Source organism: Pan paniscus, chromosome 3 (assembly GCF_029289425.2).
Source record: "Pan paniscus chromosome 3, NHGRI_mPanPan1-v2.0_pri, whole genome shotgun sequence".
Taxonomy (NCBI): Eukaryota; Metazoa; Chordata; class Mammalia; order Primates; family Hominidae; genus Pan; species Pan paniscus.
This window is the reverse complement of record NC_073252.2, coordinates 3,192,086-3,218,013: the sequence shown is the minus strand read 5'-3', so window position 1 is coordinate 3,218,013 and position 25,928 is coordinate 3,192,086. Positions and strand designations below refer to the sequence as shown.

At 42.3% G+C, this 25,928-nt stretch overlaps 1 protein-coding gene across 18 annotated transcripts in view; it reads right to left on the bottom strand.

Annotated features, from left to right (window-relative positions):
* Positions 1-25,928, bottom strand: part of ADD1 (adducin 1) — an 86,307-nt gene that overhangs the window by 47,693 nt on the left and 12,686 nt on the right. For 16 of the 18 annotated variants that reach the window (XM_034958239.4, XM_034958231.4, XM_034958240.4 and 13 more), the window contains 2 exons: positions 6,401-6,615; positions 440-602 (listed from right to left, as the gene is read on the bottom strand). In XM_034958239.4, coding sequence (XP_034814130.1) covers positions 440-602; positions 6,401-6,595 — 358 coding nt within the window. In that variant the 5' untranslated portion in view covers positions 6,596-6,615. Of the gene's footprint in view, positions 1-439; positions 603-6,400; positions 6,616-14,286; positions 15,286-25,928 lie in introns of those variants that run through there. The other 2 variants (XM_008965500.5, XM_063603492.1) reach the window with 1 other exon arrangement.

Below are 25,928 nucleotides of genomic sequence, written 5' to 3'. Positions count from 1 at the left end.
CATTCTTTGCTCACATTCACCCATCCAGTACTTTTCCTCTGGCTTTTCTTTTAGAATTTCTCTTTCTCACTATTTGGGACACAGCAGTGAAGAATGCTAGGTAAGAAATGCTGGCCAGGCAAAACTGATGTGCTACTCCACAGCATTATTTCTATTAGTTTATTTTAATCTACATAGGGGCTGGGAAGACACATAAAAAGTCATCTGCCTCGGAAATAACAAAGTCTCACTGGCTAAGAAAAGAGGAGTCTGCAACATTCAAGATGATTTCAGAATTCCAGCCTATCTTTTACTATGACTAACGAAAACACATTAATTTTCAAAATACTCAACTCTGTTATGTTATACAGTTAAATGCCCATTTATTTCACATGAGCAATCTTCAGGAAATTTTACCTGAAAACTACAGAACATATATTAAAAATCAGGAACTACTCACTCATGTTTAAGGCAGCCATCCCTCCTTGCGGAGCTGCTGGGTAGACATTTGGTACATTCGTGGTCATAAAATCTGCAATCTGCTGTAAAGCCAATAGGCCTGTGGGGTTCTTCCCCTTCTTAAATTGCTCCTGTATCATTGATTCCAATTCTTCACAGAAAGCCTAATAAAAAATATTAAAACACTGAGATACCATTTATTTTCTGTTCCTTGGGCAGGGGGTCAGAAGTAGCTATCACATAGACCAATTTTTTGTTTTCATCCAGTGCTGGAAAGGCAAACGGATATTCTCACACATTACTGCTGAGAATATAAACTGGTACATTCTTTTCTAAAAAGTAATTTAATACAATAAAAGCTTAAAACTCTGAACAGGAATTCTACTCTTAGGAATCTATTTTAAGGAAACATTCAAGGAAGTGCTCAAAGACTGATTCATTTGGATGTTCATTCCAGCATTATTGATAAAAGGGAAAAACATCTTACGTTTCAATCAACAGAGGACTGATCAAATACACTGGGAATTCTACGCATGCATTCAACATGAAAAGCTAAAAAAACTTAAATGGCATAAAAGTGCTCTTGATATATGTTTGAGTGACAATGTTATCAAGCAGTATAACCAGTCCTTATTACAGCAAATACATACCTAAACATAGAAAAAGATGAAAAGTAAATACATTGGCTGGGCGCAGTGGCTCATGCCTGGAATCCCAGCACTTTGGGAGGCGAAGGCAGGTGGATCACCTGAGGTCAGGAGTTGGAGACCAGCCTGGCCAACATGGTGAAACCCCATCTCTACTAAAAATATAAAAAATTAGCCAGGCGTGGTGGTGGGCGCCTGTAATCCCAGCTACTTGGGAGGCTGAGAAAGGAGAATTGCTTGAACCCAGGAGGCAGAGGTTGCAGTGAGCCGAGATTGGGCCATTGCACTCCAGCCGGGGCAACAGAGCAAGACTTTGTCTCAAAAAAAAAAAAAAAAAAAAAAAAAGTAAATACATCAAAATGTTCATTGTAATCCTTTTAGTGATAGGATTATTAGTAATTTTTCATACTCTACTTTATCCTTTGCAGTACTTTCTTCAAAATACTTTTCAAATTACTTTTAAATGTGGAAAAAACCCTAACCATCCATCCTTTATCGAATAATACTAAATCAGGCAAAAAAAAGTGCAATTGGATTGATGGTGATTTTAATAGAAAATCACTATTATAACAATACAGATAATTTATATTCCCAACCTGCACTAAAATAATTTTTTCACATACCCTGCAAAGAAATAAATATCGGCCAGGCATGGTGGCTCACGCCTGTAATCCCAGCACTTTGGGAGGCCAAGGCGGGCGGATCACGAGGTCAGGAGATCGAGACCATCCTGGCTAACATGGTGAAACCCCGTCTCTACTAAAAATACAAAAAATTAGCCAGGCGTAGTGGTGGGCGCCTGTAGTCCCAGTTACTGGGGAGGCTGAGGCAGGACAATGGTGTGAACCCAGGAGGCGGAGCTTGCAGTGAGCTGAGATCCCGCCACTGCACTCCAGCTTGGGAGACAGAGTGAGACTCCGTCTCAAAAAAAAAAAAAAAAAAAAAAAGAAAGAAAGAAATATCTTGTCAAACAATTATAAATGATATCCAGTATGAAAATTTAAGCTCACTGGATGTTAATCCACATCAAATTTACTTCTAGCTTCTCACTGCTTGAGCTGAAAACATATTGCAGGAAATTGCCAAGGGACAGTCTAAGAGTACCTATCACTTGGGGGAAGCACACAACAAATAGATGTATTGCTGTTAATTAAGGGTAGAATAGAATGTCTGTCAAGAGCCCTCTGAGGACCCCCTATTTACCAAACCATGGCAAATAATGTTGCAGATCATATTTTGTAGTCATCCACGAGGAAGGGAAAAGCTGAGAGGTACTCTGACTGCAAGCAAGAAATAAAGGAAAAAAACAAAACATGGTGATTATTTAGCCATCTTTGTCATCAAAGCACAATGCAATGAGAGAGAAAGGGAGATATGTGCAAATAAAGATAGGGCGGGCGCAGTGGCTTCCACCTGTAACTTCCAGCACTTTGGGAGGCCAAGGGAGGCGGATCACTTGAGGTCAGGAGTTCGAGACCAGCCTGGCCAACATGGTAAAACCTCATCTCTACTAAAAATACAAAAGTTAGCTGGGCATGGAAGCTTGTGCCTGTACTCCTAGCTACTTGGGAGGCTGAGGCAGGAGAATCACTTGAAGCCAGTAGGAGGAGGTTGCAGCGAGCTGGGTATGGTGGTGCACGCTTGTAATCCCAGCTACTCAGGAGGCTGAGGCAGGAGAATCACTTGAACTCGGGAGGTGGAGGCTACAGTGAGCCAAGATCACGCCACTGCACTCCAGCCTGGGCGACAGAGTGAGACTCCATCTCAAAAAAAAAAGGGAGAGAGTAAGAGATACAGATGGCATCTCCTGAACATCACAGACAGTGCTGGTCACAGGGGAAGCAAAAGCTAAATTAAACAAGCTCCTTGCCTTCAGGAGCCCTCAGTCTGAAAATTCAAAGGATCTATTTCAATGGTTTTCAAATCCACATGCAGATCTAGGGAAAGCTCAATTCGACACACACTACTAAGTACCAGGCGCTGTTTTAGATACTAAGGATATATATACTGATAAATAATATGGTCCTTGCCATCCAGAAACTTAAAGCTTGGTAAGGAAGACACAAAAAGAAGAAAACCACAGTACAGGAGCCCTATGCATAAAGAGCATTTCAGACGACCTGTACATGCAGAAAGGACACGTGGCACAGAGCTGAGCTTAGTCCTGAGTGAGGGCCTGGAGCCACCAATCTGGATCTTAACGTTTGGCTCCAGCCAGCTGTCACTAGCCTAAGGACCTTGTGTGTGCTACTTTGATCATAACTCTTGCTGGTTCAACATCCATACCCTCAGTTTGGGACCCTCATACCTCTCAGCTTTCGGACCTCCTCTCCTCCAAAGACCCTGTCATCCAACCCATCTCAGGCTCCCACGTCCATGGTCAGCACTACACCTGCTCATTCCTAGTAACCATGTCCCTCTTCAATCCCAAAGCCAAGTATGTGCCCTGCAACCACCCCCTCCTAGCATCCAGCTCACACTTTCTTCCATCTATTCATCACCCTAACACCTTCTCACCTTGGCTCACCTCCCCTGTTCTGAACTCCCTCACTGGCTTAGATCCATTGTAATGATTACATTGTAATCCCTTTCTTGCTAACATCTCCAACTCTACCAAACCATCTGGCAAAACCTCAAGCCCCAGGCTGGAGTGCAGTGGTGCAATCATAGCTCACTGCAGCCTCAAACTCCTAAACTCAAGTGATCCTCCTATCTCAGCCTCCCAAAGCACTGGGACTACAGGTATGAGCCACCGCACCCAGCCTTGATGCTTACTGTGTTCTAAACAACCTGTGGGCAGGAACTTTACTCTCTTATCTCTGCATCCCCAGTGCCTAGAACAATGCCTGGCACACACTAGGTGCTATCAGTTTCAACTCAAAAATGACTCAACTATCCCGAGTCATTTTTACTTCGCTTCTTGTTGTTTTTACGTAAGTAAACTGCTCAAGCCAAAAGTCTCGGTGCTATCCTGATTCTTTTTTTCCCTTTCACTTCTTCCACCCCATCCATCAGCAAGTCCTATTCACACTACCTTCAAAATGAAAGCCATACAAATCTACCTCTTCCTACCTCTACTACGCCACCTTGACCCAAGCAGCCATGATCTCTCATTTGGACAACAGCTTTTTCTCTTGCCCCAGCCAATTTTCTCTCTAAACCAAACCCAGAATAATTTTCTTTAAAATACCGTTTGTCCTTTCCCTGTCTGCAGCCCTCCAATGATTCTGCCACACACAGAATGCAATGGAAACTCTCAATCTCAGCATACACAGCCTTCCAGGATCTGCTCCCTCCTCTCTCTCCAACCTCACTGCACCTCACTCTGCCACTCCCAGGCCGAACCACACTGGCTGCCTTCTGCCTCTGTGGGCTCATCAAGCCCATCCCTATCCTAGGAATTTCATGTTAGCTGGTTCCTCAGCTGGGAACACGTCTCCTTTTTTTTTGGAGACAGGGTCTCACTCTGTCACCCAGGCTGGAGTGCACTGCCATGATCACAACTCACTGCAGCCTCAGCTTGAGTGATCCTCCCACCTCAGCCTCCTGAGTAGCTGGGATTGCTGGGGCATGCCACCACACCTAGCTAATTTTTATATTTTTGGTAGAGATGCGGATTCCCCAGGCTGGTCTCGAACTCCTGGGCTCAAGGGATCCACTGCCTTGGCCTCCCAAAGTGCTGGGATTACAGGCATGGGCCACCATGCCCAGCCAAGCACCCACACCCAGCCCCCTCTTGATTCTTGAAAGACTGGCTCCTTCCTGTCATTGAGTTCAGATTAAACCTTCCCTCCTGAGAACAGCCTTTCTGACCACAGTCACACTTAATCTAATCATCCTACTGCTTTCTGCATTGCCCTCCTGCTTGTTCTTTATTGTTTATTTCCTTCGACTAGAATGTAAAGTCCAAGACTTGATCTGGGTAGTTACACAAGCAACATTTATGTCAAAATTCACCAAGCTATATGCTTAAGATTTGTGTACTTTATGTAAGTTATACCTCAGTAACAACAACTAAACAAAATCTACTAAAGGCCTTGTATGTCTAGTTTACTGCTAAATGCCCAGTTCCTTAAACAGCACATAAGAGACAATCAACATTTTTTAAGAAAATCAATAAACTTCTGCCAAATGACACTCCCCTGGTATGAAGGGGCACAGTAAGAACAAATCAGAAGAAGAAGGGACAAAAAAGGATGATGCACACACAAAGGCAGCAGCAGCAACATCAGAAAACTACGCAGATACAACGACCTGACTAAAGGTGCAATCTGGAAAACACTCAGTTGGCCATGACTGTGGCTCAAAATGCTGACTCTAACTAAAGGTATCAATCAATTAGCAGGTACTGTTAAGGCCGACCATACACCCAGGAGACTGAGCTAGGGTTTTTTTTTTTTTTTTTGAGACAGAGTCTCGCTCTGTTGCCCAGGCTGGAGTGCAGTAGCACAATCTCCGCTCACTGCAACCTCCGCCTCCCGGTTTCAAGTGATTCTCCTGCCTCAGCCGCCCGAGTAGCTGGGATTACAGGCATGCGCCACCATGCCCGGCTAATTTTTGTTTTTTGTTTTTTGTTTTTTTTTTTTTTGAGACGGAGTCTCTCTATGTCACCCAGGCTGAAGTGCAGTGGCATGATCTCAGCTCACTGCAAGCTCCGCCTCCCGGGTTCACGCCATTCTCCTGCCTCAGCCTCCCGAGTTGCTGGGACTACAGGCGCCCGCCACTACGCCCGGCTAATTTTTTTTTGTATTTTTAGTAGAGATGGGTTTTCACCGTGTTAGCCAGGATGGTCTCGATCTCCTGACCTCGTGATCCACCCATCTCGGCCTCCCAAAGTGCTGGGATTACAGGCGTGAGCCACCGCGCGTGGCCAATTTTTGTATTTTTAATGGAGACAGGGTTTCACCGTGATGGCCAGCCTGGTCTCGAACTTCTGACCTCAAGTGATCCACCCACCTCGGCCTCCCAAAGTGCTGGGATTACAAGCTTGAGCCGACGCACCCAGCCTAAGCTAGGTATTTTTTAAATTGTAATTTAAAAATTGCCCCAATATATAAAGACCCTCTAGAAAAGTCACAAGAGTAAAAAGGTGAAATTAACACTTCCTATCCTTTACGACAATGAAGATTTTTCATTTATGATGTCTGATAACATGAACTGAACTGATTTCTTTCAACAACCATATACGTATACTCAAGGCACTGATTTCCTGTGATAAGATCAATGAACTATGCCACTCATACAACAGGGCATAAGACCTGAAGTATTAGAAAAGGAAAGATGACATCTGGTCAGAGAAAGACTTCTCTTCTCACAGGGCTTTGCAGAATCATGGACACCCTCTTCTTTTGCTCCATCATGTTGAAGTCCTGGCGAAGGTCTGGTGCCATGTTCCTCTCCCTCAAGTACTCTGGGTTGTTCTCATCTACTCGGTCGAAGTACCTCTCCTTGTGAGGGGCTGTGGTCGGGGGTGGTGAGGTCACCACCGCAGCACGAGAATCACCATTCATTGTACAATCTTGCTAGGTTCCTACAGAATCAAAATAAAAGAAATTATTGTTTTCAAATCAATGTCTAACAGTGTTTCATGATGAGCACATGAGCTTGGTAAACACAATCTTCAACAGGAGGATGTAATGACCAACTGACAGTGGAAACCATGACCTGTGAGGCTTCTTTGTGGCCTCAGAGGCACATGGCTGATCAACCACCTCCCACCCTCCCACTAACCAATGCTGTGTTTTGTCCTAGCCATTGTTCCAAAGAAGAGAACAAGAGAACAATCTAACAAAGCAATTAAGTCCTCTGACAAATCCGAAAAGAACTAAATATTAAACTTTTGACCACGTGATTCTTTACAGACATGATTTGTTCCACACAGACAAGATCTGCTAAGAACAGCACAGTTTATTCCAAAAGAAATTTGATTTCTGATTTTTTTTCCCATAAGGTACCAGCAGTGGTTTTGCAAAGGATCCCACAAACAGATCAACAGAAGAGAAGCCACTCACACATAACTCACAAAATGGTAAATGTTCCTCCCTAACAGCTCCTTTCTGGTTAAAAGAACAATGGCAGGTACCAGCAATTTTTGAGGTCAAGATGCTCAGTTTGTTAATAACCTAACATGCCAAGATGGCTCAAATTTAAAATTCTGTGAATATGGCTACTGACATTACATTCTTTTCTCGGGGGGAGGGGAACACGGTCTTGTTCTGCCACCGAGGCTGGAGGGCAGTGGCCCAGTCACAGCTCACTGCAACCTCAACCTCCCAGGCTCAAGTGATCCTTCCACCTAAGCCTCCCAAGCAGCTGGGACTATCAGCGTGCACCGCCATGACCGGCGAATTTTTTAAAAATTTTGTAGAGATGGGGGTATCCCTGAGTTGCAGAGGCTGGTCTCAAACTCCTGGCCTCAAGCAATCCTCTCACCTTGGCCTTCCAAAGTGCTGGGATCACAGGCATGAGCCACCACGCCCTGTTAGCTTTCAAATGTGCATATGAACCACCTGGGAATTAAATTAATACACAAATTAAGATTCATTAGGTCTGGAGTGGGGCCTGAAATTCTGCATGTCTCATCAATTCCCAAGTGATACCAATGCTGCTGAACTTGAACCACACTTTGGATAACAAGCCTATAAAGTAGAGTTTATTATGCAAAAAAGATATTTTTATTGTGGAACCAATAGCCAAAGAATCAGTTGAAGAAATTAGTGTTTTTTTTTTTAAGAAAAAGATCAATTTGATATTTCTGTTCTAAATGTAAAGATAAGATAAAAATATGCTTAAAGTGGCAGTATTTCTTTCTTTTTTTTTTTTTTTTGAGACAGTCTCACTCTGTCGCTCATTCTGGAGTGCAGTGGCATGATCTCGGCTCACTGCAACCTCTGCCTCCCAGGTTCAAGTGATTCTCCTGCCTCAGCCTCCCGAGTAGCTTTGATTACAGGCACGTGCCACCACACCCGGGTAATTTTTGTATTTTTAGTAGAGACGGCGTTTCACCATGTTGGCCAGGCTGGTCTCGAACTCCTGACCTCAGATGATCCGCCCGCCTAGGCCTCTCAAAGTGCTGCGATTATAGGCGTGAGCCACCGCCCCCAGCCACTACTTCGAGAACTTAAAGGCAAAACATGAAAACAATTGGGGGACTAAACATCAACATAGAATAAACGAACTAATGACCTCAGTGGAATCTTTTTTCTCTTTGTTTTTGAGACAGAGCCTTATTCTGCCACCCAGGCTGGAATGCAGTGGTGCAATCATAGCTCACTACAGCCTGGAACTTGTGGGCTCAGGCCATCCCACTGCCTCAGCCTCCTGAATAGCTGAGACTACAGGCCCACATCACCACACCTGGCTATTTTTTTTTAGTTCTTTGGTAGAGATGAGTTCTCACTATGTTGCCCGGGCTGGTCTCAAACTCCTAGGTTCAAGTGATCCTCCTGCCTCAGACTTCCACAGTGCTGGGATTACAGGCAAGAGCCCAGCCTAAGTGGAATCTCTGAAACTTATTCTTCTCTATTTATATCCTTTAAATTGTTTAATTTATTCTGGTTACCCAATCTATTTATTGTAAACCTTCCAAAAGAATGACCAAAGAACAAAACAATAAGAGTTATCTGGCAATATTTCCTCATTAGATGTAATTAAAGCTGAACATTCTGAGCCAATAATAAAAATGTTCTGCTTCGTGTTTCAAAAACAATAAAAGACCAAAGAAAATCATTATGAGTCCCAATTATAAGCCATTTTCATCGGTAAATAAGGATATGAGGGTATATTTTAGAGGTAACTATAGCTATTTCCTGGTTCCCAGAAGACAGTGAAAGACAGGAATCTTTGTAAAACCATCATATTTAAGATAAGGCAGGTATTACTTTCCCCTAGTTACAAATTGCTGTGTGAATGGGATAAGATAAACACTGCAGGCCAGGTATACACATGCTCCATTCCTTCAATAAGGAAGTCTATAAATGTAAATCAAAATGAAAGTATACACATTCTGAGCCCAATAATCAAGATTAAGCATAATTCTACTTTGCAGTACAAACCTGTCCTTCATTTTTATCAATTATGACTTCAGGTTTCATCAACTTAGTTTTCAAGTAAAATCTCTACAGAGAAGTTATTATTTGCTGGGTACGGTGGCACATGTCTGTAATCCTGGCACTTTGGGAGGCCGAGGCAAGTGGATGCCTGAGCTCAGGAGATTGAGACCAGCCTGGGCAACATGGTGACACCCTGTTTCTACTAAAAATGCAAAAATTAGTGGGGCGTGGGGGCACGCACCTGTAATCTCAGCTACTCAGGAGGCTGAGGCACAAGAATTACTTCAACCCAGGAGGCAAAGTTTGCAGTGAGCTGAGTCATGCCGCTGCACTCCAGCCTGAACAACAGAGTAAGACTCCGTCTTAAAAAATAATAATAATATTATTTAATCAAAAAGTTAAAAAAGAGAGAGAATGGGAAAAACATGCAAAAAACTAACTTCTGGAACATTTTTCATAGTATCTTAGAATAAATTTAAACTAATTTAAAATAAAATAATTTTAAAAGTAGGAACAGGTCAGGTGTGGTGGCTCATGCCTGTAATCCCAGCACTCTGAGAAGCTGATGTGGGAAGATCACTTGAGCCCAGGAGTTCCAAGCTGTCTAGCTTACATAGTAAAGACTGCATCTCAACAAAAAAAATCAAAAAAATTAGCCAGGAGTGATGGCACACGCCTGTAGTCCCAGCTACTCAGGAGTCCGAGGAGAGAGGATCACTCGACCTGGGAGGTCAAGGCTGCAGAGAGCCATGATGGCACCACTACACTCCAGCCTGGGTGACAGAGCAAGACCCTGACTCAAATAAATAAATGTAACATAAACATTAAAATCTGCTCAATACAATATCATGTAACTACAGAGACTCTTTAGCATAATACAGATAAAAGAGTATAAAACATATTAAGTGGCAAACTATATTTCTTATTCTATTATGTAATGCCATAATTATACACTGGCAAAATGATATAATGGCAAATAAGCTGGAATAAATTTGAGTAAGTTGATTAAAGTATGGATGAATGTTTCTCTATCTCAATATTCTATAATGTTGCTTTGATTTTACTTATGTAATACATTTTAAGATTTCACCATCAACAATATATTGATAGCTAAATTAATGAAATCTTTGGGAACAATATTTTCAAATAAACACAGACAACAGAAAACAAAAATCTGGATGAAGCGTGACAAATAAGTATGGCCTGCCCAAGTGACATCTGCTTCCTCCACATCTCCCATCCCCCAGATGTCACTCAAATCCAAGTTGTCATCACTCACTTCCTGGACACTCAACGGCCTCCTAATTGGTTTCTCTACTTCCAGTCTCTTAACAACCCCCACAGCAATCCATTCTCTAAAACTTGGCCATAGAGAGTTTTAATGTAAGTCAGATCATGTCACTCACTCCTCGCTTAAAATCTGAGAACTAATATGTGGACCTTAGTAGGATCCTGATTGAAACAAACTGTAAAATAAAAATCTAAAAGTGACATTTGAGACAACTAGAAATTCGAACACTAGCTAGATTTTGATGGTATTAAGAAATTAGTTTTACATTTTAGGTGTAGTATTACTATGATTATATTAGATACAGAAATGTTTCTGGATAAAATGACATCTGAAATGTGCCTAAAACTTATATGGGGGGAAGGGGAAATGAAGTTACATAAGACTAGCCATGAGCTAACCACTGACACTGGATGAAGGTTAGAGCAGGACTCATCACACCGTGCTGTCTATTTTGTATGTGTTTGAAATGCTCCGTGATTCTTCTTGCTCTCAGAAGAAAGCACCTCCAGACCTTACATGAGCTGGTCTCTGCCGGCCTTCAGATGAAGGTATTTCAGCATGCTTTTTCAGACTGATACTACTAAGATCAGGATGAACAGCTATCTTAACATCCCTTTTTTAAAAATTTATGTTTTTATTTAATGTTTCCAAATATAAAAAGTCAAGACACTTACACCAACTATCTCAAATGACATAAAAGCAATTCGGTGTGTTTAACAATCATATTTCCCCTTCAGTTCTGCTGCTTTATACAATGGTATGATCGACAGGTAAATTGGATGGCATGTGCCTGGTCAGAAAATGTCATCTGTTGGCCAGGCACGGTGGCTCACGCCTGTAATCACAGCACTTTGGGAGGCCGAGGAGGGTGGATCACGAGGTGAGGAGATCGAGACCATCCTGGCTAACATGGTGAAACCCCGTCTCTACTAAAAATACAAAAAAAAATTAGCCGGGTGTGGTGGCGCGCACTTGTAGTCCCAGCTACTCGGGAGGCTGAGACAGGAGAATGGCATGAACCCGGCAGGCACAGATTGCAGTAAGCCAAGATTACGCCACTGCACTCCAACCTGGGTGACAGAGCGAGACTCCAGCTCAAAAAAAAAAAAAAAGAAAGAAAATGTCATCTGTTTACAAAAAAACAGGATGCAGCATAGTTTCTATTTTGTCTGCAGTCAATTCACAAACTACTTACTTTGTTTTTTGTTTAGGAGGCACATGGAACTGAAAATTTTAGCTGCCCAATTTTATTCAACTACCCCACAAAAAAACACAAATGACAATCCTAACACTCTTCAATCTTTGGAGGGTTGAAATAGTAGACATTATTTGTTATCTTCAGTAGATTCAACTATTTAGCCTGAAAATGTTAACTTTTTCTCTTAACAGAGATAAATCTCCTTAGGGCCTTTCCTCTAATTTTGCTAGACTAGGTTCCAGGAGCCTAGTGAAGAACCCCTCCTGTGACATTTAAAGTGTGAAAACTGTAAAGTACTCTGTTGCATTATACAAATTCTTGCTAGCTGGACAGACTAAGGACAGTTGGTTTGCTAAATGGCACTGAAGAAAATCCTGACTGAACAGCACTATTTAGTCCAAATAACGTCCCTTTTCTAATGTCCCAGAAAACACCACTCTACCTAGTACATTATTTACTGACTCGGAAATAACAAAGGGTATGCTGGAATATTCTTTCTTAGCAGAAGTACTGCAGCCCTGGGATGATCCATCTTTATTAATGTGTAACTAAACCTCAGGTCAGATACCAGACAAATTTTTGCTTCTCTCAAATATATAATGAGGGAATTCTGAAACTTTTGGACAGATTCAATTATTTATTGGCATCTCCCTTCTGGCACAGACATCTTTGCTAAGGGTAACTATTCCCAGCATTCACATGATTTACTTTTGAATCCCTAAAGCTGGAACATGAAAACTTACGGCTGAAACTAGGAAGAAGAGAGCCATTAAAGAAAGCCTCCGTGTAAAATGCCTGCTAGAGGACCCAAAGGATCTTGTCAGATTTCTAATGCTCTTTGATTGTCAGCTAATAATGAATTACTGCTCCGTGGGAAAAAGGAGATAATGAAAGTGGTATCCCCTGGTAGTGTCCTTGGCCACCTGGCACCCAACTCCAGAGAGCCTTTGGAATTGTCCATAGGAGACCAAGAAGAGAGGTGATCTCTGCAGTATCTTCCCTTATTTCTACTAACTCCTGGCGCATAATAAATTTGCACTGGAGACACCTTCCACCTTACATGCAAGGCACCAGAGACTGAAAAATACGAAGAGCAGGAGATGACAAACAAAATTCTCTCAGTGCATGACAGAACTCCACTTACAGTATATCAGCAGGGGGAAAGTGTCCATGAGTGGGAGGTAGAAAGAACTGAGAGAGGATATTATGAGTTGAACTGTGTCCACTCCCCAAAATTCACATGTTGAAGCCCTAACCCCCAATTCCTCAGAATATGCCCTTATTTGGAAATAGGGTCGCTACAGATGTAATTAGTTAAGATGGGGTCCACAAGGCAGACCTAATCCAAAATGACTTATGTCCTTATAAAACGGAAAATGCGGACAAAGAGACACGCACAGGGAGAACTAAGTGTAGATGAAGGCAGAGGTGGACGCAGTGCTTCCTCAAGCCAAGAAACGCCAAGGACTGCCGACTACCGAGCTAGGATGGGGCCCATTCTCCCTCACAGCCTCGGGAGGAACCAGCCCTGCCCACACCCTGATCTTAGACTTCTAGCCTCCAGAACTGTGAGATGACACATTACTGTTGTTTAAGCCCCTGGTCTGTGGCACTTTGTTACAGCAGCTCTAGGAAACTCATAGAGAGGGGCTGTCAGGAAAGCTTCACTGAGATGATTTCAGAGGTAAAACGTGACTGCCAGGTGGCTTGGGGAAGGCAGCAGTCACCTGGTGAATAAACATCTACTGAGCTTTAGGGAGTAGCACAGAAAAGACAGCAGAGTGAGCGCAGTCAACCGTCCTCTGATTTCACATGCAGTACCTGGCACCCAGCAGGTGTTCCACACATTTTTAATGACCTAATTTAACTATTCTCTCTATTCTAAACCTTTCAGCCCCCACTCATTCTCAATATCCAACTCGAATGCTTCCCGCTCTATGAAGGTTCCCCACGCCCCAAGCCTGGCACCTGGACTCCTGTGTGTCAACATACACCATTCCCACCTCTCCCATGGCCACTTTCAAACAGGACCAAATCATATGCGGATAAATTATCTGGGTACATACTTGCTCCATCACTGGTCTGTGGGCCTGTGAAATACGGGGACAATACATTTCTAACTCATGTTTGTACAAGGGCCCTGGGGGAGTGTGTCATACATAGCAGGGGCTCAAATGAGACTGTTTATTCCCGAAGTAGGGTATTTGCCACAAGGGACATCTAACTTCCCTGGGACAAAGGGCTCCAAGAGGTCTGCATCCAAAATGAAACTGCATCGTCAGGAAATACGCAGTGAAACAGAAGGTGGAGAGTTCGCTGGAAAGAGTAACAAGATTGTAAACAGACTTGGGGGCTCCGACACTGAAGACTACATCCAGGCAGAGGGCTGGGAACAGTGCAGCCGTCAGCACACACCCTGGCCAGCACCAAGAGACATGGACGCCCTGGCCAGAAATTCATTACAAACACTTGGAAACCTGCAATACTGGAAGGCTGCAGCACCAGCCAATGCAAAGGAAATCCCTGTTATCTACTGGCAGGAGGGAGCCCAACATCTGGCGCTATCTCCCAAACACAACCGTAGTTAAGCTCTAACCCCGCACTGCTTACAGTACTAGCCTAATGACACGGTTCTCCACCACCCTAAAAGAGAACACCCACCTTATGTTGAAGGTTCTTCTTCACAGCTTTAGGCTGACGGAATGTGCCCTGTTTGGGACCTCAGAGCTCAGTTAAAAGCCTTTAATTACTCTGATCGGATCATTTCTATTCCTGTGTCTCCGGATGTCCTCTTGCAGAAGCAGCTGCTCAAAAGGCCCCTTTCAAATAATCACAGCTACAGTTATCACTGCTCACTATGTGTGTTTTAACTCATTTTTTCTGCAGATAAGGCACAACACAGTTAAGCAGCCAGTAATGGGGTTGCTGGAGTCTGAACTCGGGCTGCCTGACTCCAGAGCTCCTCCTCCTCCCTCTAATCCACATTCTCTCTGACAATCAGGATGTCTCAAAACAGCTCCAATTAGAAACGAAAGCAAAAAGTAAAACTGAACCACAGCAATTTGTACCAGCCTACTCAAGTGGGTCCTCTTGCTTCCTCCCTCTTTTATGATGAATGGTTAGTTAACGGCTTCCCAGCCTAAATCGTCCACATTTTATTAAGTCTTTTATACAATTACATAGCTGGTGTTGTTTTTCTTTTAACTACAGCATTAATTAATCCTATGGTGTGTTATGAGAGATATTCCAGTTACTTGCTTAAGGTTTAGTAGGCAGTAAGTGGAGAAGCAAGAATCTGAAATTAAGACTATGGTTTGGAGACCGCACTCTTAATTGCTTCTCATTAAACTGTGTTCTTGTTGCTGACAACAGGACTCTCCAGTCCAAGGGTCAGTACTGAGCCAAAAATCAGAGGTTGGTTCCACTCATACTCCTATAAAACTTCAACATGTATGGAGTTACCTCACCTGTAAAGTAAAAACAGCTCCCCATCCCAAACTCCAGACCTAATTTTTCCCAAACCCAGTTGAGGAAAATGCAGCTAGAAAATGCAAGGGATCCAGAAAAGTGACCACGAATTGTCTAAAGACCCTATAAAGACCACTGCAGAGAACAATGTTCTCACACACACTCGTTAATTCCAACCACCCTGCAAGATTCCTCCATGTGCAGATCAAGACTGACTCAGTGTTTTTGTGGGTTTTCCTTCTTTCTTTCTTTTTCAGACTGGGTCTTGCTCTGTCATCCAGGCTGAAGTGCAGTGGCGTGATCTTGGCTCACTGCAACCTCTGCCCCCGGGCTCAAGTGATCCTCCCATCTCAGCCTCCCAAGTAGCTTGGGACTACAGGAGCGTGCCACCATGCCCAGATAATTATTATATTTTTTGTAGAGATGGGGTTTCACCAAGTTTCCCAGGCTGGTCTTGAACTCCTGGGCTCAAGCAATCCACCCACCTTGGCTTCCCAAAGTATTGGGATTACAGGTGTGCTGGCTCAGAGTTTTAAGTTCCAGAGGTCTCACAATAAATAAATGGCCGGCTCAATACCTAAATCCAAGACTACTCACTCTCAATGCCAAGCTCATCTACTGTATTGCAGCACAGAAAATCAAAATGTAAACACGGGAAGAGCTAGCAGGCATACTGGGGCTCTTCTGTGTAGTTCAGCACCATCTCCCCACCATTTAGCACAGAACAGGCCTCAATAAATATTTGGTAAATGAATGAATGATAAAAGAACACAAAATCATTCTGTATTACTAATTTTAACAAAATTTGTTTTCATCCCAAAAAAAAAAAACGATTTAAAATAACCTCCAGGCCAGGCACAGAGGCTGACGCCTGTAATCCCAGCACTCTGGGAGGCCAAGGCGGACAGATCACCTGAGGTCAGGACTTTGAGACCAGCCTGGCCAACATGGTGAAACCCCGTCTGTACTAAAAATACACACACACAAAAAATTAGCTGGGTGTGATGGTGCGTGCCTGTAGTCCCAGCTATTCCAGAGGCTGAGGCAGGAGAATTGCTTGAGCCCGGAAGGCGAAGGGTGCAGTAAGCCGAGATTGTGCTACTGCACTCCAGCCTGGGGAACAGAGGGAGACTGCCTCAAAAAATAAAATAAAATAACATCCAGAATCTTCAGATGGCCCATGAACAAATATCAATCAGCATACTCTTAAACAAGTTCTTCCAAGAAGAAATTCCACAAAGCAGACTGCAGTTAAGATTTCAGGAGTGAATCTAGAAATAATTTTATATGTATGCTATCTCGCAATTGAGCAAATAACACAACCCAGAGAGACTCTGCTGTAGTTACCATACTAATTCACATATTCTGAGCCACATGTCCTGAACAATTACATGTGGGAAAAAGCAGAATTTGACTTATCTTCTGGCAATGTCAGCTGCTTTCTCTATTTTTGCTCCCTCATTATACTGTTACTGTCCTTCAATTAATATAATATTTTAATTTTTTAACTATAGTTTTGTTGAAGTGATGAAATCTTTCAAAATCTTTTTATTGAAACAAAATTTTTTTTCTGAATTTCACTCTGTGAGGGTGGTTTGGTAAGTAAGGTTTGAGTTGGATTTTATTTTTCTGGAGCAGGGGGAAGGTGGGGAAGTTTGGCAGGATTTTAGATAAGGGAGATTAAAATACTGACCACAAAAAACAAACAGGCAGTTTTGACAGAATTTAATAATCAACAACTAAAAGTTCCTAGTTGTGAAGCAGTTGTTTTATCTGAAAGACAAATGATAAAAGAAAGCTCTGAAAATTATAGCAAGGGCTCATAAACTGAGAACACCACAATGGGTAAGTGTACTCAGAAAAACGTATTTATTCTGTACACGCAAAGGCTGAGACATGAGATACTTCATTAACTCTGAAACTTCTGAGGATGGTGCCAGGTTTTCCTTTTTAGAGCTAGGCAGGAAGCATTTAAAAATCACAAAAATAAGCCTAAGAAGACTTGCCAAAGGTATGTTCATTGAAAATTAATTGTGTCAGCTGATGGAGACTTGAAAGTCTTTATGCTATCAAGTAATTATGAGTACACAAAATTTTAGATGGTCTAGTCTTCACAAAAACAAGGAAATACTGTCAGGCAGGAAAAAAAAAAACAAGAGAAAATAGTGTATGTATGGTATCTTTTGTGGGGAGAAGGAAGAGAATAAGAAAAACATTCACATTTCCTTCTATTTGCATAAAGAAATGCAGGAAGAATATACAACTTACAATGGTGATTTACTTGTAAGGAGGAACAGGGAGCTGGGTGGATGGGGACAGAGATGACCAGGAGATCCTTTATTTGTTCATAGATATACACACACACATTTTTAAAGATTAATTTATAAAAAGGGAAATTTACAAAATAATAAAATTTGAAAAATAAAACAAGTGAGGCACAATGGGGTCCAGGAGTTCAAATCCAGCCAGGCAACAAAGCAAGACCCCATCTCTTAAAAAACCAAAAACTCAAACCATTAAGAACGTGAATAAAATAATAAGCATCACTGAGAGCAATAAGCCCCCCTTCCCTGCTGACATCAGCGCCCCCCACCTCCTGGAGAGTAGACTCCAGAGGGAGCCAGGGACCCTGACAAGAAAGAGGAAGGAAGTGTAAACACCTAAGAGTGATTATAAGCATAGGGCCACCTGGCAGAAGGGCACACAGAGCAGGACTCCAAAAATCTCCTGAACTTGGCATCTCAGATACATTCGAATAAATAAAATAATAAGCATCACTGTGGTTATAAAATGAACAGAGGACACTGTTGGAACATTGTATTTTCAGCAGCATAATGATACAAAACATTTGTTTAAAGTTTTATATTTTACAATATAAATCCTGTTTTTTGTTTTGTTTTGTTTTGTTTTTTGAGGCGGAGTCTCGCTCTGTCACCCAGGGTGGAGCAATGGCACGCACGATCTTGGCTCACTGCAACCTCCGCCTCCCAGGTTCAAGCAATTCTCCTGCCTCAGCCTCCTGAATAGCTGGGACTACGGGCACACGCCACCACGCCCAGCTAATTTTTTGTATTTTAGTAGAGATGGGGTTTCACCGTATCGCCCAGGCTGTTCTCGAACTCCTGAACTCAGGCAATCTGCCCACCTTGGCCTCCCAAAGTGCTAGGATTAAAGGTGTGAGCCACCACGCCCGGCCATAAATTCTGTTATTTAAGTGTTTTAGCAGGATAGCCTTATCCTGATCTCACAGGTCATAAAATGTAGGTCCTCGGAGATTGTGTCTTACCCTAAGGTAGAGACAGTAAGTTAACCAAACTCTCTAGTTGACAATGTATAGGGGTTAAATGTGCCCCACATGGTCTCCACTCCAAAATGATTCTGTTCATATCAGAATAGAATCTTTTCTTTCTTATCTTTTCTCTGGGACTCAGTTTTTCCATCTATAAACAGGGTATAGTAGCCAGGCACAGTGGCTCATGCCTGTACTCACAGCTACTTGGGAGGCTGAGGCAGGAGGATCTCTTCAGCCCAGGAGTTTGAGACCAGCCTGGGCAACACAGTGAGACCCTATCTCTTAGAAAACAAAACATCAAAACAAAACAAAACAAAAAACAAGGTGTAGTAATGGCAACCATGAGTGATACAGTAAAATCAAAAATGTTGTCTGGAAAGCATTTAGAGTGTTTGGCAGACAGCAGACACTCACTGTAGGGTGGCTAAGATTACTGGACAAACCTAAGAACCAAGTATCCTGGCTTCCAAGCCTATGAACTTTCCACAGCACCAAATTGCTTCTTGCAATGATTTTTACTGTCAGTGACAACTGAAAATTTCTGATCCCTGTCATAACACTTGGTCTCCAAAATACATTAAATACTGTTTCTCATATATATAATTTGCTTCTAATTATTACTACCACTTTCCTATATTAACATTCAAATAATTTCTGAAGTCTAAAAATTCCAAGTAAAGCCTGGTACAGTGGCTCACAACTGTAATCCCAGCACCTTGGGAGGCAGAAGTGGGCAGATCGCTTCAGCCCAGAGTTTGAGACTAGCCTGGGCAATATGGCAGAACCCTAGCTCTACCAAAAAAAAAATTAAAAATTAGCTGGGCGTGGTGGCATGCACCCGTAGTCCCAGCTACTTAGGAGTCTGAGGTGAGAGGCTCACTTGAGCCCAGTAGAGGCTGTAGTGGGCCATGACCATCCCACTGCACTCTAGCCTGGGTGACAGAGTGAAGCTCTGTCTCAAAAAAATTCAATAGGCATGACAGTACTGAGGTAGAGGGGAGAAGCCACACTCCAGAAGTCTCTATAGTTGGGTCATGGAGAGAAGTGGCAGATCCCATGCAACTTTTCAAATGCAACTGGAGCAGAGTCAAAGGATGACAATCATTTTCATGGAGTCAGCACTCAGTCACCAAATATCTACAAAGCACTAACTGTGAGGCTGCTATAGACCAGGCATTGCTCAGCAATCCACATTCTCGGGGGATATCAATGAACAAAACAAAGATTTCTTACATTCCTGCAGGGAAGCCAGGCAGTAAACATGATAAATAAGTAAATCACACAGTTAGAAGGCGACAAGTGCTATGGGTAGGGAACTGGGAGTCCAGGGGGTGGGGAGGTGAGTCACATCATTAAGTAGGAAGAGCAAAGGAAAGCTCCCAGAGAAGGGGACAGCTGAGGAAGGACTCACAGACAAACAGGTGGTGAGAGCACTAGGCCAGGTGGCCATATATCCAGAAAGGCACTCCAGGCAGAGAGAAAGCTAGAGCCAAAACCCCAGGTAAGAACTGGCTTTTGTTTGGGAATGGGAGAGGGGAATAAGGCTGTCTGTTTATCATCTCCTTTCTTTAAGCATTGAGACAGTTCAGTTACATTTTGGTTAATAAGCAAAGATAAAAAGAGGTTAAGAAAAGAGCATCCTGTTTAATTTTAAATAGAAAACTAATGTCAGGGGTAGGATTTGAATCTACAGCTCCTAAAACCCTGGTTTGAACCTCTGAGACCCATTCAGTGAAGCTAGTTTCAATTCCTTCTGAGCGCATTCACTTTACCAGCTCTCAGCAGCATCTGGCACAGCTGCTCCCACTTTCAGGAGTCACTGTCCTCTTCCAGTTTTCAGACATCAGTTTCTGGTTTTCCTCCAACCTCTCCAGCTACTGCTGTGAGTCTCCCTTGCTGTTCTACCTCTTCTATCCAACTTCTACCTGCTGGGCTGCCCCAGTACCCTGAGCTGCTTGTCTTCCCTAGTTATACCATTGCCTTAAGCCAGGGGTGTCCAATCTTTTGGCCTCCCTGGGCCACACTGGAAGAAGAATTGTCTCGGGCCACACATAAAATACACTAACACTAATGATAGCTGATGAACTTAAATCTCATAATGTTTTAAGAAAGTTTACGAATTTGTGTTAGGCTGCATTCAAAGCTGTCCTGGGCCACATGTGGGCAACAGGTTGGACAAGTTTGCCTTAAAGGATCACACTGATCCAGGCCCATCCTTGGCTCTAAATACCACCTCCACCAGTGGTTCTCAGCCCTCGTCATACATTAGAGCCACCTAGATAAGACTTAAAACAAACCATGGCTAGACCCAAACCCAGACCCACAGAATCTGAATCTCTAGGAATGGAGCTTGGGCATGAGCATTTTTAAAGGTGAGTCAAATGTGCACTCAGAGTTGAGAACCACTGATTTATATACACTAATGGGCCCCAAATTTTTATCTCTAGCCCTAAACTCTTCCCTGAGGCCAAACTTGCATGTCCAAATGCCAACAAAACATCTGTTTGAATATTTAAAGTCTACTCAAACCTAACTTATTCAAAATAAGACTCTTAATCTCTAGTCTTGTCTCTCTGTATCTAAACTCATAAACTCTTAATAATTCATTCTCCATAAAGGTATTAATATATTTAAATGTCGCACCCTACTTAATTTGGGAGTGGTAGCTCATGCCTGTAATCCCAGCACTTTGGGAGGCCAAGGACCACTTGGGGCCAAGAGTTCAATGGCTTACCACAGTCCGTAGAATAAAATCTGCACTCTTGACCCCAATATGCAGGGGCCTTCCCAGTTTGGCCCCCAGCCCCCACGCTCCCTTGCTCACCATTTCCCAGACACACTAGTCTCCCTTCTGTCCTCAAACACCCCCAGCCCCTTCCTGCCTCAGAGTCTTTGTACTTGCTGTCCTCTCTGCCTAGAACAAAGAATTTATTCCAGCTACTTTGAATGCCTTAGTCCTTATCAGTTAGGCTGCAGGTCAAATTTCAACTGTAAATTTTGAAGTTTGCTTCCCTGCCCACCCTATTTAGAATAGTCCCCACTCCCAGCTCTCTCAAATCACCCGGACTTTTTGTGTTTTCTTACCCTTCAAAGTACTTATCATCACTATCAGGGCACAGACTCTGGAGCTAGACTGCTTGAGTTCAGACTCCAGCTCAGCCACTTACTGACTATAATTTTGGCAAGATTTCTTAACTTCCCTGGTGGAAGTTTCCACATTTGAAATATGAGTTTAACAACAGGTTAATGCATGTAAAATGCTTAGAATAAGTGCCTGACAAATAGGAAGTACTTAAGTGTTAACTCTTAATATTACTGTCAGAAATAAACTATCTCCCCTAGTATAATAAACTCCCAAGAGGACAAGAAACTGGTCTGTCTCATTCACTACTGTATTCACAGAGCTGTCACGTAATAGTCTCTCAATTAATACATATGGAAGAACAAATACATTTCCAGATCTAACATTTTGGACTAACAATGCTAATCTAAGTTTTGTTTCTAGAGGCATATGACTAAGAAAAACCTTTGCTTTGCTTCATTCAATCACAACTGACGTCCAACTGAAGAGACCCTTGGAGTACAGCAACAAACTAAAACACTCCAAATTTCACTCACAAGTTCGCCACTCACAGGGAAATTCCAGACTGCAAATGGACAATCTGCATATCAAATTGGGTTTTGTATCTCTGAATTAAGAAGGTCTTATGTTTCCAAAATTACGTCAATTCCCAAAGTTGATAAAGCAAACGTAGCTAGTATGTCTGCCTCTAGATGACTCGATTTGGAGACTAAAGCTCACACAAACAACTCCCAGAGGTAGGACAATAAGAAAAGAAGAAAAGGAGATTTCTAGACCTCAGGGAAGTTATAGCTAAGTGAGCATGGTACCTGCTCACTTTATGAAACCCCATAAAGACTGCAGGAAGACTCAGCTAAGTCAGGAAGCACAGGTTGACCAGACACATCAGTATAGAAAACTCTACGTAAGATTTTATAAGGAAGGAAAAAACCAACACTCTATAATCTAATTAAACACGTAAGGAGGTTATTAACAGTACTAACCTGAGAATGTTTCTCCTGAAAAAAAAAAAAAAAAATGGAGCAATATCAGGGGAACCATTTAATAATTATAAAACAGTAAGATGGAAAAGTATGTCATTATAAAGTGATCTTATGAATAACGCAGCTGCTGAATGAAATGGCGGCAAACAATGTGTCTAGAGTGGTAACTGCTTGAAGGTTAAGCCTGACACTGGAAAGGAAACCTTACAGTAAAGAAAACCTCCAAAATGGGTGAGGATTAAATAAAAAGTTTCACTTCCTTTTGGCTTACATACTCCGAAAAGGAAGCAGAGGCTATCACTAAAATTTCTCTGTTTTGGTAGATGGGAAATGTCTGCTTTGGTTTTGCTTTTTTGAGACACGGTCTCACTGTTGCCAAGGCTGGAGTGTAGAAATATCTACTTTATTTGGTATTTCTCTCAGTATGTGAGCATGAATTTTTTTATATGCTTATTTACATTTAAAATTTCCCATGGCCTATTATTTCCTTTGTACATATATCTGTTGAGATCTTGATGTATTTATTTCTACACATCTGAAAAAAATAGTACAGGTATTGACCCTTTTATCATATTTGTCATTCTCAGACTACCATCTTCTATAATTTTTTCAATAAGAAAATATTTTAACATTTTGCATATTTAGGTCGACAAACCTTTTCCTTTGTGATTTCTTCTGGTTTTAAAAAGAAAGTTATCATTCCTTCCCAGGCACACATCTAATAAAATGTTCCAAGAAAATGTTAAGGCGTTATCTCTGATAAACATTTTATTTTGCTTTTTCTCCACAGTGCCTCTATAATTTTAAACATTTCTTTTTAATCCACCTGGGATTTATTTTGATGAATGATATGTTTTCCAGCTATCACATCATCAACAATCCCTTCTCCCCACAGACATAGAGGCGCAGGGCCCAATGATGCAGGTTTTGACTTTGTACCAGCAACGCCCTACGATCACTTCATAGGCTTATTGTCTTCTGTACTTCAGTTTCCACATTTGTAATAAAATACACTCGGCGATATGTTCCCAGGTTGTTGGGGCAATTAGAAATAATAAATGTAAAATGTCTAGCACAATGTCTGGCACATAGACGTCCCGTAATAGTAAATATGTTTATTATTCTTTGTTTGTTGAGCCATGGTCTCACTACGTGGCCAAGGCTGGTCTCAAACTCCTGGTTTCAAGTGATCCTCTGACCTCAGCTTCCCAAACTGCTAGGAATACAGGCATGAGCCACTGCCTGGCCTTGGGTGTGGTTTTGAAAATGACTGAGTGAAGCAACTAAAGATAAGCCAACCATCTGTTTAACTGAACAAATGTGAGTGAACTTTAATGCACCCTATCCTGTTTATATTTCCAAAATCTGTCTGGTATCACTAGTGCAGAGAAGAATCTGGTTTGGGTGTTTATCAAAATTCCACTAGCCTTGCAATGCTGATTAATAAATGTGCTCAATTCCTATCCATGGTTTATCGTCTAAGGCCAGAGAACCCGGGTTCTGATCCCAGTCCACTAAACCGCGTAACCTTAGGCACATTTCTTCATCTCTCTCTATTTCAGTTTCTTCATCTGTAAAATGAGAATCATTATCTACTTCCTTGGTTTAAGATTAAACGAGTTAACTTATGTCAAGTGTTTAGCACAAGGTACATAGTAAACAGTAAGTGGTAGCTATCACTATTATTATTAGCAGTAGCAGCAATAGCATCATCTTTAAAGACTGACTGAATCTCTTTAAAAAGGACACCAGAAGAACATTCTGTAATGGACACTAATTAACTGTCTTTCTTGGTATTTGCAGGGGGACACATATCTCCACCACATAGTAGAGTTCCCTCTTAGAGGCTGTTATCACTGCTTCGTATGGTCATTTTTTTAATCCAACTGCCAGACTGCAAGCTTACTGAAGGCAAGAGCTATTACAATGCTTTACTTCCAATATTCCTAACACAATGCTCTGAATGCAGCAGATCTTAAATAAATGCTTATTAAATTACTAAAATAAAAAAAAAAGCAATGAGACAGAACCTTAGAAGCATGTATTTTCTGCCCCAGAAGGAACTTTAGAAGTCATTTTACAGATGCTAAAATAGAGTTCCAGAACAAAGTAATGATTTTACCAAAGTCTCGTATACTGGCCATACTGGAGTCAGTTCCCCTGTATCATGGAAAACACAACAACACACCTCACTCGCTCCCTGGGCTGTCAAACCGTGCACTTTGGAACCAACCTGACACTGAATACACCTTTTGTACATTTTAAACTAGTGCCCAATCACTATTTCCATTTGGAGACCTCAACTAAGGCAAATACTTGAAAATCCCTACCACTCAGATTTTCTTTTTGAGACAGGGTCTCACTCTGTCACCCAGGCTGGAGTGCAGTGGCACAATCTCAGCTCACTGCAACCTCCGCCTCCTGGGCTCAAGTGATCCTCCCACCTCAGCCTCCTGAGTAGCTGAGACCACAAGTGCACCCCATCATGTCCGGCTAATTTTTGTATTTTATGTAGAGACGGGATTTCGATTTACCCACACTGGTCTCAAACTCCTGGGCTCAAGCGATCCTCTAACTTCAGCCTCTTGAGTAGCTGGGACTCTGAGACTGCAGGAGCACCACCACACCTGCTAATTTTTAGAATAAAAGAAATTTAAATTGAATTTTTAGGTCAAAAAATGAGCAACAGCTTAGATACAAAGAGGAATTTGCGAATTAAAACACAGCTTTGAAAAAATTGCCCTGGCCGGGTGCGGTGGCTCACGTCTGTAATCTTAGCACTTTGGGAGGCTGAGACAGGCAGATCATGAGGTCAGGAGTTCAAGACCAGCCTGGCTAACATGGTGAAACCCTGTCTCTACTAAAAATACAAAAAATTAGCCCGGCGTGGTGGCATGAGCCTGTAGTCCCAGCTACTCAGGAGGCTGAGGCAGAAGAATTGCTTGAACCCAGGAGGTGGAGGCTGCAGTGAGCTGAGATGCCGCCACTGCACTCCAGCCTGGGCGACAAAGTGAGACACCATCTCAAAAAAAATAAAAAATAAAAAATAACAGAATAAGAACGTTGGCTGGGTGTGGTGGCTCACACCTGTAATTCCAGCACTTTGGGAGGCCAAGGTGGGCAGATCACCTGAGGTCAGGAGTTTGAGACCAGCCTGGCCAACGTGGTGAAACCCCATCTCTATTAAAAATACAAAAATTAGCCAGATATGGTGGTGCACGCCTGTAGTCCCAGCTACTTGGAGGCTGAGACGAGAGAATCACTTGAACCCAGGAGGTGGAGGTTGCAGTGAGCGGAGTTCATGCCACAGCACTCCAGCCTGAGCAACGGAGCAAGACCCCGTCTCAGGAAAAAAAAAAAAAAAAAACAAACCTCTAGTAACTATTTACTTGAGTAACATGCAGAAATAATAAATAGGGAAGAGTAAATATTCCAAAAGAAAATGGCTGACAACTTCCCAGAGCTGAAAGACATGAAT